Source organism: Notamacropus eugenii, chromosome 1, assembly GCF_028372415.1.
Source record: "Notamacropus eugenii isolate mMacEug1 chromosome 1, mMacEug1.pri_v2, whole genome shotgun sequence".
NCBI classification, from domain to species: Eukaryota; Metazoa; Chordata; class Mammalia; order Diprotodontia; family Macropodidae; genus Notamacropus; species Notamacropus eugenii.
Genome location: NC_092872.1, coordinates 342,146,061 through 342,160,687, shown reverse-complemented (window position 1 = coordinate 342,160,687; position 14,627 = coordinate 342,146,061). Strand labels below are relative to the sequence as shown.

General features: G+C 39.7%; 1 protein-coding gene across 3 annotated transcripts in view; it reads right to left on the bottom strand.

The window, feature by feature from the left end:
• The window catches only part of FSTL4 (follistatin like 4), a 785,658-nt gene extending 774,616 nt beyond the window's left edge, over window positions 1–11,042 (bottom strand). The window contains exons 1-2 of one of the 3 annotated variants that reach the window (XM_072629961.1): window positions 10,746–11,042; window positions 2,721–2,880 (exon numbers count right to left, since the gene is read on the bottom strand). In XM_072629961.1, coding sequence (XP_072486062.1) covers window positions 2,721–2,870 — 150 coding nt within the window. In that variant the 5' untranslated portion in view covers window positions 2,871–2,880; window positions 10,746–11,042. Of the gene's footprint in view, window positions 1–2,720; window positions 2,881–10,102; window positions 10,725–10,745 lie in introns of those variants that run through there. The other 2 variants (XM_072629963.1, XM_072629962.1) reach the window with 2 other exon arrangements.
• Window positions 11,043–14,627: the final 3,585 nt, after the last annotated feature.

Sequence of the window (14,627 nt, the reverse complement as noted above, 5' to 3'; positions counted from 1 at the left end):
TTATGAGATGTTTGAGAGGTTGTGAGTTGACTATTCTAGTGGGAAGCAAAGCATTTGAGTAAGGAGTAGTCATAAGGAGTCAGAAAGGTAAAAACTTTCATAAATTAAAAATAATGTCTACATGGATTGGGGGGGGGGGGGGGGCATGTCCTAAAGCCTTCATTTACCAGTTAAGGGATTTTTTTTTTTCAAAATCCTCCCCTGAAATAAAACAAAAATCTACATGGATATGTCCTGTAAACTACATTCAAAAAATACAACTATGGAATCATAAGTTTTTTTTTAATTCATGATTAAGAAAATAGTCCCTAATAGGTAAAATGATTTATTTGCCCAAGAATAAGTCTTCTTGTACTCCAAGGCCATCTCCAGTCATCCTGGTGAATATCTGGTCAATGGATCCAGATGGCTCAGGAGGAGAAAGCGAGGTTGGTGACCTTGCACAGCCTCCCCTCATTCAAAACAAAGTCAAGTGCAAGTCATGTCATCATTTCTGATGTCATGGTCCTCTTCAAAATTGAAGGACAAACACACAACACAACAACAACTCTTTCCATGGAACTATACTGCCCTCTTATCCCAAAGCAGTAATCTATCCATTGAACCATTAGGCTGCCTCCAAGAAAAGAGGAATTTTATTAATTCCTCATTTAGGGACAACTATACTCCCTTCTTTTCAGGGCACAAAACATTAACAGTAAGTTATAAAATAAAAAAAACTTCATACAAAAGTAACTTGCCTGCAGTTAGTTCATGACTAGTTAATACCTGACTCTAAGTCTGCTTTGATGTTTTAATTAAAAGTGGTTTTAATATAAGGCACTAATAGGACCCTACAGGCAGAAGATTTATGGTTGTTACTTTACTATTACACACTAAACATGAATGATTTTTTTAATAGCCTGTGCTTGAAGGTCATAAGCCATGGAAGCACAGTTAGGGGAGGAGTATGGGGAGGGAGTTATGATTTTTAAAAGACATTGTTCTAGATTCTTCCAAAAGAGTTTTAAATAAGTACCATGCATAGAGTTAAATGAAAGGCATACTTTTTCTATTTAATCATAGTGTCACTACAAAGAAATTTAATGCATACTTCAACAGCGAAGGTATGCATTAAATTATTCCTGAAGCTCCCCAAAGATTAAGCCTTGTAGGTTCAGGATTATATTACAATTAAGTAATAATGAATGAGGAATCATTCTTTTTTATTAAATAATTCAATGATCCTGCCATAAATTGTTATAGGGGGAAAAACATTTATTTAATATAGATTGGTGCAGTTCTATTTAAAGAGGCAAGGAGGTTATCCTTAGGATTTGGTTGACTCAGAAGACTAAGGATATAAGAAGCCCAGTTTCTAGAGAACTGGTATTCCCTGAGATTTGACTGAGTTCACTCTTCTTTAGAAAGTCTTTCTGACCTATCTATTTCATTATTAACTCTGCCTAGGAAGAATAACTTTGTTTTTGATCTGTGTTCCACACATGACACAGATACCAAAGAAAGAAGATGGGCACATGCTGAAGTTGTAAAGGCTTCATTTGGTCTTTATAAATTCATTGACATAGATAAATAGGCATTAAATTACAATCTTAGAAATGTTAACTTATTTTTTAACCTAGACCTGAAATTTCACTGGTATTAAGGAATTCCAAGTGCATAGATCTACCTATTTGGCAACTTACAATCTTTAAAAGTTGCCTGAGATACTAAAACGTTAAACTATTTGTCAAGGGTTAATTCAGTAGGTGCCAAGAAGCAAAGCCTGAGTACAGATCTTCCTGAATGAGGCTAGATCTCTGTTCTTCAGACTATGATGATTCCTCACAGCCTTGAGTAGACACCAAATCAATGACATTTTAATGCATAATTTGGGATTCATGATCACTTGGAGAAAGGAGAGTGTCCTGGTACAAGTTGTTTCAGTGGAGTATTTTTTAATAAACTCTCCAAATATTTCACAAAAATATTAAAGCTATATTATTAATATTTTTTATTAAAGTGGGTTCTGTAATACCTCCCTAACTGCCAAAGGATTAGGATTAGGAAGGAAAAAGCATCTATTAAGCTCCTAAATGTAACAGGTACTGTACTAAGTACTTTCCACATGTTATCTCATTCGATCCTCAAACAACCCTGTGAGGGAGATGTTGGTATTCTCATTTTACATTTGAAGAAACTGAAACAGGACAGGTTAAGTGATTTGCCCAGTGTCACATAACTAAGTCTCTGAGGTTAGATGCAAAGTCAAGTCTTTATGACTCCAGGTCCAAACTCTACAGTTAGTTCTTATACTTCTTTTAATTATATATGCTTTTATTTTCAAAGAAATACAACCTTAATGGCTTTACTAATTCAGACCATTTCTCTAATTAATCTGACATTTCAAACCTTTTTTGATACTAATAAAACTGGTCTTTGTCTTTGGGAGGAAAAAAAGATTAATGAATGAAAGTTGTGGTTTAGAGTAAAAATAAAGAGGCAAGTTACAGGTTGAGTACCCTTTGAGTGTTCAGAACTAATGTAGAGATAGAGGATTTATCCTACAATGTTTGCTTTTCAAACCTACCCCGCCTCCAGCCTCCTAAGGAAAAGATGATGAGCAAGTGTAAAATTCACTCTACCATTTGCTCAATTCTCAAGGACATCATTTGAAAGTAGCACTGAAAAGAGTTCAAAATTTGAAATATTTCCCAATCAGTAACTTGGAATCAAAATACCTTCTTTTGTAGCCCTCCCACGTCTGAGGGAGTACTTTTGCTTGTCTCCGAGGGAGTACTTTTGCTTGTCTCCGAATGCATCCATCCCAGGGTGGTCGACAAAGAAATGTCAAGCAGCAAGAAGAATGATCCAAAGCTTCTTGTTTTCATTATCTTGGGTCTGTGAGGAATAAGACAGCCATCAAGCCATGTCACTTGAAGAAGGGTACACAGGTCACTTACTCAGTGACCATATTGTAGTTTCAACTAATGATTATGACTAAAACATAATCACAAAGTCAACAAGAATTTCTTAAGCACTTACTGTGTGTCAGGCACTGCGATAAGCACTGGGGACACACACACGCACACACACACACATGCAAAAAACCATTGTCACATACAGCTGCAAAAACATGGGGGTCCCTACCATCAAGAACTTCACATTTCAAATTCACATGCAAATAATTACATAGATGAAAAATATATATATGTATGTGTGTGTGTGTGTGTGCGTGTGTGTGTATGGTGTAAACAGAATGCAAACCTTTAGGTTAGGCTCTAGCAGCAAAGGCAGGGGTAGGTAGGTGGGAATAGGAAAGTCTTTTGGCAGAAGTCTTGAAGGAGGCCAATTCAAAAGAAAAGGCCATTGTTGCTGGATTATTATCTAGAAGGGAATAAAGACTAAGACTAGAAAAAAATAGAAGGGATCAAGTTATAAAGGTTTTAAAAGTCAAAAAGATCATTTTATAAACATAAAATACCTGGGGATCAAGGACCTGGATGATCTTAGGCATGATACTTCATCTATCTGAGGACCCCTCAATTTCCTCATCAGTAAAAGGGAGGTAATTATACCCACCTCTACCTAAGTCATAAGATGATTTTGAGGGCAGGATAAAAAAAATGTGTGAGTACTTTGAAAAGTTAAAGGCATTTTAAAAATATACCAAAAAATGCCTGTCACATACTAAGTGATCAAATACAGGAAGTAAGCTATGATAGTATCTTAATTTACATGGTAAAATGCATAAAATGGCTGTATTGAAAATAATTCAAAAACAGTTTTCCAGCTTGCCATCCTCTGCAACTGATACCGGGAGACCTTAAAAACATGGCCTTCCCAAAACAATTTATCACCCAAAGAACCATAATAATTTAACCTCCATTCTCAAAAGTTACCTTCATAACATAATGATTCACCTCCTCTTTTCTCAGGATGATCAAACATTACCATAATATAAAACAGATCTGATGCACAGGATCAGGCTACCATGACATATTGAAAGAGAGAGGGAAGGGGGCATGAGGGAAGAGGCTAAAAGCAAAGATCTTCCTGTTAATAGACTCCTCATAAAACTATTAGCATCAAAAACATTCCAACTTCAAAGTTCAGAATCCATGTGAATGGGATAAAAGTAACATGCTAATTAATCATATCCTTGGATAATACACAGAAGAAGATAAAAAATACTATCTTATTAAGTACTAAACTGTTTCTTTCATGTCCCTAGCTCCATAAGAGAAAGGATCATGCCTTATAACTCAACTGTAACTATTGCAGTAACCAGTTCAGAAAAAAAGGTATCCCTTAGGCATGCTAACATTTGTTCAATTTCTTCATTTAAAAAGCCAAGGAACTTTTTTTCCATTTCAATTCAAACTGATTATTTTAATGCCTACTATGTATAAGTTATATATAAGAAACAGTATAACATAGTGGGTAGAGAGTGTCTCAGACCAAAAAGACATGGGGTCAGCTCACGCTTCTGACATATTCATTGTATGTTCCAGGACAAGTTACTTAACCTCTCACTGCTTTAGGGGCAACTATCTTTTACTATACATTGGAGAGAAGGTGCTGATCTGCATTGATCGAGATGTTATCTCATCCTAGAGTCCTCTAAATTAATAAAAATCACGGTCAATTGCTACTCCCATCTCTGTGTGACAGAAGCCAGACTACCATTTGGTTGACCTGGCTCAGCAGGAAAGATCCATTCAGCCTCTTAATCCAGTCATCAAAAACTTTGGTTGATCTTTACATCCAACTTGATGCTATATATCGTTCCCATAAAACAGATCTACTCTCTACATCCTCTCTAAGTTTCTTCTCAATCCCTTCCCAGCCCAGATAAAGCTGTCTATTATCTAACTTATTTAAAACTGCCTTGTACCAGAAACATCTTCAGATTCCTAGGAGAAATTAAATTCATAAACCAAAATCCAGTGGCCAGATCACAAGTTTGATTTCTTTTTCACAGCTCCAAATGAACAAGTATTTTTTATTATGTATCTATTATGAGCAATGCAAAGTAGCATGTGGGAGTATTGGACTGGATTCAAATCCTACCTATAACACAAATTAGTTGTGTGACCATGGGCAAAGTTCAATTTTCCATTAAATTCTCTAAGACTTTAAATTACAGATGGATTACAAATCTACAATGGTAGGAATCTACAATGGTAGAAATAGTTTCACATGTAGGTAGGGGTTGGGGGAGATGGGTTTCTATTATATGGATGAAATATAGGTCTGGATTAAGAAAGAATAAAAATGTGCTAGGCACTGTGGACACAGACAAGTAGGTCACTGCCCTTCGAAAAACTTTTGTTGTTCTGCAAAAACAAAATATACGCCATATACTAACATATGGCTAGATGTTGCAACTTAGCTATATAGCATACTATAGATATTCTGCCATCAATCATGTCCCATGTTCTTCCTTTACAGCCTAGAACACCTTCAAAAAGCAATTTGGTTTTTAAAGCTACATTTAAGTCATATTATATATTACATATTATAAATAAGCTGCATGATAATTCTAGGCAGAATTATTTCCCAAGTCATTGAACACTTAATAGTTCCTTCTTCAAGACAACTATAAAGTTCTCAATGATAGACAGCCCATAAAAAAAATACTACCACTTGAGATTTGTGGACCATCATCTCCCAGAATGCTCCACAGCAATTTTTCATACAGCACTTCATTTTTATACTTCGTATTGATCTAGGAAGCAAATAAACTGAGGTCACAGAGGAATCTCAGGAGTTAAGTTTTAAAAAATGCCCCTTCTATATATTCTAATTCCCCTCTTCAGTGGGTCAGTGAGAAATAAGTTAAGTGAGAATATATTCTAATACCACCACCTTCACCCACAAGCACCCCAATTTAGCAAAATATGTATTGAGTACCTTATTAGGTTCTGCTTCTGGGTGCTGGGGATACACAAATAGCAATAATCTTGGCCTTCAAGGAATTTATATCAGAAAGCCAAAAAACCCCTCAATGTTACTGTATTTCCTACTTCTGAGATTTTGCTCCTGACAAGAAAATGAGTTACCAGCTACCACAGTTTTGACTCACACTTAGATTCTCACAGGCTTTAGAGTTGGATGATTCAAACCCCTTATTTTGCTTATGGGAAAACTGACCCAGGGAAGGGAAACAAATGACCAAGGCCAAAGGAGCAGGGTCAGAAATAAAGTCTATACTCTCCAGCTTAAAGTTAACAATGCTTTTTTTTTTTTTAAATGATATACAACACTAGGAATGATTTACATAAAACAAATTTTAAGAGTTCCATTTCAAACTTAGTTTACTTGTTCCTGGGAATAAATTTATGTTCTTGTTGCTCTTTTTATGAAATTAAAACCATCATATACCCCCAAATCAGATAATATTGCTCAAGGTTACTTCAAAATAGATTCCATTCTGTCTTCTACATTTACTCTACTTCTCAATTCTACCACAAATTGGAAAGTTCGATGTCTCCTCACTATTTTCATGAGCTGCCTGGTGACCTTTATTTTTATTTAGAAGGAAAGAGAATGAGGAACATTTGGGCTAAAAATCCCTAATACTGACCTCTAGTTTTCACCTGCAGTCTTCACAGGAAGTTTCCAATGATTATACCATCCCAAAGAAATTAAGCATGGCAAGAGTTTCAGACTAACCTTGCAGCAAACCATAATGAAGTTAAATTGCATTTCCTAGTAATTATCTACTCAATCTTTGATTAATACTTCCAACATTTGATAAATGAGGTGCCTAAATGATTCTATGCATAATATTTAAGTCTATGACATTCCAATTATGCTGAGGTTACACCGTGGAGAGGGGCTCCACCTCATCTCTACATCTTGAGAATGATTTTCAGTTTATCTCCCTTTTCCCACTTAAGACTTTGGCCCTTATACACTTACAATACCACAATTCTGAATCTCAGCTTCACATTGAAAGGTATGGTGGCACAGGGAAGGGAGTCTAGAAGACTTAACTTTGAGCCCTTCCTTTAATATTTAATAGGTGCATGACCTTGGTTAAGTCACTTATCTCCACAGACTTCAGTTTACTTATCATCAAGATGAGGGATGGACTATGTAAAAAGAGTCCTTCCACCAAGTTCTAAATCTTGGTTGGGAATCTAACTCAGGTGAACTATTTGGAAGGCAGCTCCACTATATCACCACTACACCACCAACATCTTTGCTGAGCTCTGGAGCCTCTGAGTTATCCAGGAATCCTGAGAGTCTTCTCCTTCAAGTTTTATTTTTATTTTTGATTAAAAGGGCCATCCATTGAGCAACTACTTAAAAAAGCTTATCCACTGAATGGGTGTCTCTCACTCAAAGAGAGAAATGTATAAGACCTTAGCCTGAAAGGGCCAGGGTCTCACATTGCATCCTGGGCCATCTCCAGTTGTCCCGATGAATATCAGGCCACTGGACCCAGATGGCTCAGGAGAAGAAAATGAGGGTGGTGACCTTGCACAGCACTCCCTCACTCAAAGTCAATTGCAAGTCATGTCATCATCTTGATGTCATGGTCCTCTTTGAGAAACAAGGACAAGCACAACAACAACAATAAAATCTTCAACCCTGTGAATTTAGAGCTGTTAATTCCTTGCCTACTAATACAGCAGCAAGAACAATCTGCTTACTTTCTCCTTATGATTTTATAAAAGACTGTTGCAAAAAGCCTAAAATGATGTTGTTCCTTCTTTAGATGGAAAGCAGAAAGGAATGGCAAATGATTACAAGTTAAAAATAAAACCCAAAAGTGCTTTCCCTGTAGATCATAGGCATAGAAAGTAAAAACTTTTCAATCCAAGAAGAATTTGTGGGATTGACATGCAGAAATGTTCTACTCCTGAGGCAAAGTTAGTTTTACAAAAAATAAAGAAAAGGATTGACAATAGTCAAATTTTCAATAGCAAAAAAAAAAAATCACAAAGTATTACATAAGCAGCTCTAGGATATTATGCCTATTAGCATTTTTTACCTTCCTTTTTGAGCATCCCATTTTCCTAAAAGAACTAAGGTGAATTTCCAAGCACACAGAATGAATCTTCTATGGAGGAGTTATGACAAACATCAGAGAGAAAGTCAGAGAGCGAAAGAGACAGAGAGAGAGAAAGAGAGAGGGGGGGAAAGGAAGGAAGGAAGGAAGGAAGGAAGGAAGGAAGGAAGGAAGGAAGGAAGGAAGGAAGGAAGGAAGGAAGGAAGAAAGAATTGACTGGAAAAGGTTGCATTTAAAACCAGTAGAAAGGGTATCCAGGAACCACTGGTTCACCAAGTGGACAGAATGGTTTGAAGTAACGTTTTGGGTTTTTTTTACCTGGGGAAGGGTAGGGAGGAAGAAATGGATAAGGAAAGCAAGAAATTTTTTTTGACTTAATTCTACTTCTAAGGGGGTGGTCTAGTAGAAATAACCTGGAACACAATTACTTGTAACTATCACAAAATAGATATTTTACTTTGGCTAAGTCATTTCCACTCTCCCATTTTCTTCCCTCTATAATGAGACCGTAATCCCTTTCTGCTCACTTCATAAAGAGTATTATGAGAATCAGATGGGACAGCAGTGATACCCCTCCCCCCCATCTGTAGAAATCTAGATATACACTTACAAGTAGTTAGTAGAAAGTTTATAGCAATAGCCAACTCAAAGTCATCTAAAAGCTCAACTAGAAACTAAGGGAATCAAACACAAGCTGCATTTGGGCATCAATAGCTTGATTATCAGTTATCAGTGTCATCTTTCAGAAAACCTTAGAGAATTTAGAACTGGAAAAGATCTTAAAGGTCACAAAACTAAGTCACTAAGTCATTTTGAAAAGGAAGAAATCCATGCCTTGTGAGATTAAATGACTTGCCCAAGGTCCCAGGGGTAGTAATTTGCAGGTTTTCTGAATTGAAACCCTCTCCATTATATCATGTCATCTACACAAAACACTACTCTTGTGATCTTCGGCAAGTCACTTGTACCCTCTGTGCCCTAGGTTCATCGGCGTATCATCTTACATTTATACAGCACTTTAAGGTTAACAAGGCACTTTATTTAAGTTATCTAATTTCATCCTCACAAGAACCCTGTATGAAATGTCTTACAATTGTCATTATGTCTCATTCTATGTCATGGGAAACTGAGACTCAGGCAGATTAAATGGCCTTCCTTGATCACATAATCATCAAGTCCCAAGAGAAAATAAATTGATACCTGGATTTCTTATTGACAGTGATATTTAAGAAGCTTTTATCTCTAAAAAAAATCTAATATTGTAAGGCAAAAATATGCAAGAGGGGGCCCTCTTTCAACAAGAAGACATAACTGGGGAGCATTTACGCAAAATTTAGTCGTGCAAGAAAAAAGCATGAGAAACAGGTACAGAAAGAACTTCGGTCATTTCTGAAGTTTTCTTAAAGCAACAGGCTTCATGCTTCGGTAAACCAAGGGGGAAGGAAAAAAAAAAATCACAGCAGAAGCGACATCTAGAGGATCGAAAAGCAGGGAACTTAGCTTCAGATGCATCCCAGCACCACTCAGCCTAGGTCTTAACTGTTCGATTCTCTTGCCTTTACTTTTCTCAGGTACCTAGAACTAATAGAATCAAACTAGGCAAAGCTGAATAAATACTTTAAAGGCTCTGTCAACAAACGATTTTGTTTGGGGGTCCTATTCCCAGTAGTCCTGAAAAGAGCTCATTTCTGGCTAGTTATGTTTGGGAAAAGGGTCTTAGGCTGCTGTGTTTCAAGAACTGTCTCATTTAGTTTGGATGGGCTCTAATCTGGGCTGCTCAGAAAAGGTTCAGGGCTTGCGGGTAGGCGAACATGATCATCCCTATTCTCTGAGGTCAAACTTCCTGCACTTAAGTCTGAGTAAAAAAGCTGAGGGGCACCCTAAATGCGCTACACCACATTAGCATTAACAGGGCGTCCAACTCAGATAAGAGAAGATAGGGGGCAAAGGGGGCTTTGAAGTCAAATAATCAGATGCTGAACCTTGGGGCAAAGATTTGCAAAGTGGCCTTAAAAAGAAAACTCTGCTGGACCACAAAACCGCCGGAATCAGAGCCTGCATGGCTTGGGCTTATACTGACTTTTTTCCAGTATTGCTTACCTCTGAGAGCAAACCACAGAGACCAAAGAGAAGTAGTAAGAGAAAAGAGCCCTGGGCAAAGAGGAAAAGAGCAAGCCTAAAGCAACTCTAAGCGGAGATACAGGGACTGCTGCTAGCTCCAAATTCAGTCTTTTAGCTGCTCTGCAGCTAGCGCTCCCCACCCGACGGAATCAGCCTCCTGCCCGGGACCGAAGCACCGATCGCGATGTCTGCAGCCGCCCCTGGACTCAGCTGGTGCTGCAGGGCATTGCGTTGCTCCCGCGGCTCTGCGACAGGCAGGCGCGGGGTTCCTCTGCCTCCAGACCCCGGAGATCAAGCACTCTGGCGCCACTCCGAGTCTCTCTTTAGTGTAAGCCCAGCTCCACGGTCAGGTCATCAAGTCGGACCTGCTCTCTCCCTGCCCAGCACCCGCTGCGCACACCTAACAGGGCAAAGGTGCTCACAGGAAAGGCGCTCTCAGATTGGGGGTGGCGGGTTCTGATCCTTGAGGACCCAACTCAGGGGAGATCATCCTCTGAGCAGAGAACCAAAGCGTTAACTGAGCCTAGCGCACTTTCAAACCCCAGCCCTGGCTCCGGCTCCGGCTCCAAGCCCCCAATCCTCGGCCAAGCTGAGCCGCAGCGCACACAGCGGCCCCTCTTACCTGGAACGTCCAGGGCTGGAGGAGCCGCGGGACGAATGTGCAGCAGGGAAAGAGGAGGAGGGACCGAAGAGAAGGAGGAGGAGAGAGGTGGAAGAGGAGAACCACCTCCAGCACGCGTCTGGTTTGTTGTGGTTCGCCTCTCCTGGTCAGGGAGCAGCGACCTTCTGCCCGCAGTGGCTGGGAGACGGAAGCAGGCTGGTGCTCACCTCGGCCAGTCGACTGACAGAAAACAGACTGGAGAGGAAAATGCCGCTGCCGCTGCTTGACGGCTGCCCTATTTCTGCTGGCGGGCCCAGAGCTGCGTGACGTCACCGTGTACAGGCCCCGCCCAGTGGCTGACACCTGTACACTGTGCTGGTACCCAGGAGCTGTCCTACCGAGGGATCAACAAGCCAGGACACCGACTACCCGTCTCAAACCCTGTCCAGTTGGAATGGAGTAGAAATTTCCAGGAACAACCCCTTAGAGAGGCATTGCCAGAAGAGAGAGCTTAGAAAGATCCTTTTGGGCCGGGTTCCCCCCAGGAGCGGAGCTACACACTGCCCACTGGTCCCCGGACATTTGCGCTTCTCTGGGTCCACTCTGGTTCTGTTCAGCTCGGACCTCGGCTCTGTGGCTGCCCCAACATCAGTGTGAATTGGTTACCGCGGCATAGTTTTCCCATGTTGTGCTGTCCTGGGTGAAGCACCGCCCTGAATCAGAAAACCCCAACAGAGCCTTAGAGCTGAGAGTTCTTTCCTCACCTCATTCCTTCCGCCGCTCCACTTTCTCTACACGTATGTGGAAACTGAGTCCAAGAGAAGGGAAGGGATTGGCTCAAGGCGCTATGGGAAATAAATGGCAGTTCTTCTAAAGTCCTCCAACAGCAGTACAACAATTCTGCATCTATTAAGCGCCTGTTTTGTTCAAACCTCCACTAAAGTCCTCAGATACTTCATCGTGGCCTAGGAGGGACCCTGAGTTCCTTATGCCTTACAGCACAGGGAATGATGGAGATGACCCTGGACTTCCAAATGCCTGGCCATGGTCTTGAGGTGACCCTGGGTTCTCAAAGGCTATGTTCCCCTCCCCCACTGCAAAGTTTTCAAAGCCTACCAAGCCAAAAAGGCTTGGAGTACAGGAGTCAAGCATTTCTTGGCTGAAAGGTAGCCATGAGATGAATTTTTCACTTACAGTAGCTCAGGAAAACAGTAGAAAGACTGCAGCCTGTGTCCTAGGAAGAAACACTCATATGAATGAAATGCTTAAAGTATTGAATTAACTGCAAAACCCTATGCTGGGAGACGTTACCAGAGTTGGGACAATACTTCTTTAATTCTAGGAAAGCCCTTCCTTAGTCTGGGGAACTATTATAAACATTTACAGGCTACAGAGAAGGAATTGCCCACAAATACATATATTTTTTAAAAAATATTCTCCCTTGCATACAGTACATGCATTGCCCCCCCCCCCCTTTTATTCTGCTCTGATTCCCAACCTCCTTTTTCCTTATTTCTAGTTCTATTGGACAATTAATCCATTAAAAATACATTTGAGTAGCACTCAGTCGATTTAACCTGATTAACTCTCTGACTGCAAAGATTCTTTTTTCTGTTCTTTTCTTTCCTTTAAAATGGTGCCTCAAGCAGTCACAATGATTAACAGTGGTGGAAGTAGGTAGGACAAACCTGCCCCAAATAAGATTGCGTCAGGCCAGGTTATTTACACATTCCAAGGTCACAATTAGCTAATCTGACCAGGTATACCAGGTCTTCCAATGGGCATTTTTCCAAAGACCTTCTGGAGACAGCATGTAGCCTCCACTGTCTATCCTAGAGGAATGACTTTGGGTGACATCTTAACCAGCTTTTGTCTTTCAGTAACCTTCAAATTATAAAGGTAAGTCAGGCTCTTTGGGTTTGTCCCATCTAGCAATGGAGCCCCATCACTGGACCATCTCTCCCTTGAAGGAAGAAGGGAGGTATGTCTGAAGACTAAAGACACTTAGCCAGATCTGAGAGAGGGAAAGGAAGTACAAGGTGAAGAAAAAAGAGAAAAAGGTAGCTGTAGATAGAAATCAATCTCATAACTCTTCCACTGACTTACTCTGTGACTTTCTGCAAATCTCTTTATTTCTCTGGGCCTCAGTTTTCCCATATGTAAAAGGAGGGGTTGAATACTGCTCCACCCTCAGTGGTGAAATGGCATATGAAAATTGAGTAAGCCTCTGTCTTTGGCTACAATTTACTTTTCTAAGGCTGAGGCCCAAGAGAAGACATTTTCTTCAGCTGTTTTTGAGGAAGACTTTACAAATTTATCTTTACATAAGAAATGAGCCCTGAGTTGGCCAAAGGTGAGATGAGAATAAGAACTTGAGGAAAGAAGGGGAGGAGAAGCTGTGAAAAAAATAAAGATGTTTTGGACAGTTTTTATTCTTACTCCTGAATTTCTATTTAAGATCTCATAGAAGGGGTGAGATCCACAGACTAAAGCTGGGAGTCTAAGACCCGGTGACCACTATCAGGATCAGGTTTGTCTGAAAAAGCATTCTAACTTATAGGATTGTTTCCTACATTTGAGCACAGCTACTATTTCCAGATTCAATTTCAATGACATGAAAAAAAATCCCTGCCTTTCATTCTGAAATCTTGATTCAGGATTTTATGTAAATGAAGGGTATCAGAATGATAAAAGCCTAGAGACTATACTATTTAAAGAGGTGAGTGGAGATTAGAATTAAAAGATCAATCGACTTTCATTTCCCCTTTCCAAAGAATAGGTACAGATGTATTTGCTGAGAACCATATGTGGGAAATGTTTCTCTGAGGTGGTGTTAATATCAGGAATGGAATATTACCTGACTTTGATGGTCTGGAAAAGTAGAGTTAAAAGTCACCTTGGAATAGAAAAAAAAAAGAAGTGAGGATAATAAATCATTTTGAAGATTCATAGGATGCTAGTATATATTGATATCTCTTAGAGGAGCATTACCTTTTTTCTTCTTTGGACAGTTATTGGTTTAAAGACACACCCCAGATTAGAAACTGCCTTAGGAACTGAACAGGCAATCTGTAAGTCTTTCTACAACTCCCTCTCAGAACTATGGAGCAAAACCTCTAAAGTCTTTGGTCTCAAACCAATGATAAGATTGAACTGAAAGACATCAAAGAGAAAATCAAAATGGAAAGTCAATGTTCCCAGAGATTCCTGTAGTTAAGAAATAGGTGGTACTCTCTAACTCAGAGTAAGACTTAAGAAGTTTTTGGCATATGTTTATACAACTCTGCTCAATCCACTAGCACTAAAATGAGTCAGAAAACCTAGATCTGAAATATCATAGCTTTGGAAAGGAACTTAGACATCATTCAGCCAAAACCATGAACCTTCTGTGCAACAAACTCAACTGGTGACCATATGGCCTTTATTTGGAAATTTTTAGTGAGGCAAAAATCACTACTTCATGAGGTAACCTGCTCTAATTGGTACAACTTTAGTTGGTAGGAAGTTAGTCCTTCTGTTAGAGACAATCAGGTTAAGTGAAGACCCCTCATGCATGAATTCCCCCAAATCCCCACCCTTCCTGCCAAAGCTAAAATAACTAAATATCCCCCTTAGGCAAATAAAATGCTCCAGAATGGAGGAGAATCACCAAAGTTCTGGTCATGTGACCTGGTGTACCCTTCCTTCACTTCCCCTTCACTACCCCCTTAATGCCATATCAGCATTCTTCCCTTAAGTTTCATATTTGGTAACAAAAACCCTCATTGGTAACTATGGTCCTTTCTGTGTTCTTTGTCTCTGGGGGTAGATTCCCATGCTTAGACTGTACACCTGGATTCTCAGTCATTGGGAAGAGAGGCTAGTGGGCTTCTGAGTTAGGGACTATATAATATTGTACTCCAC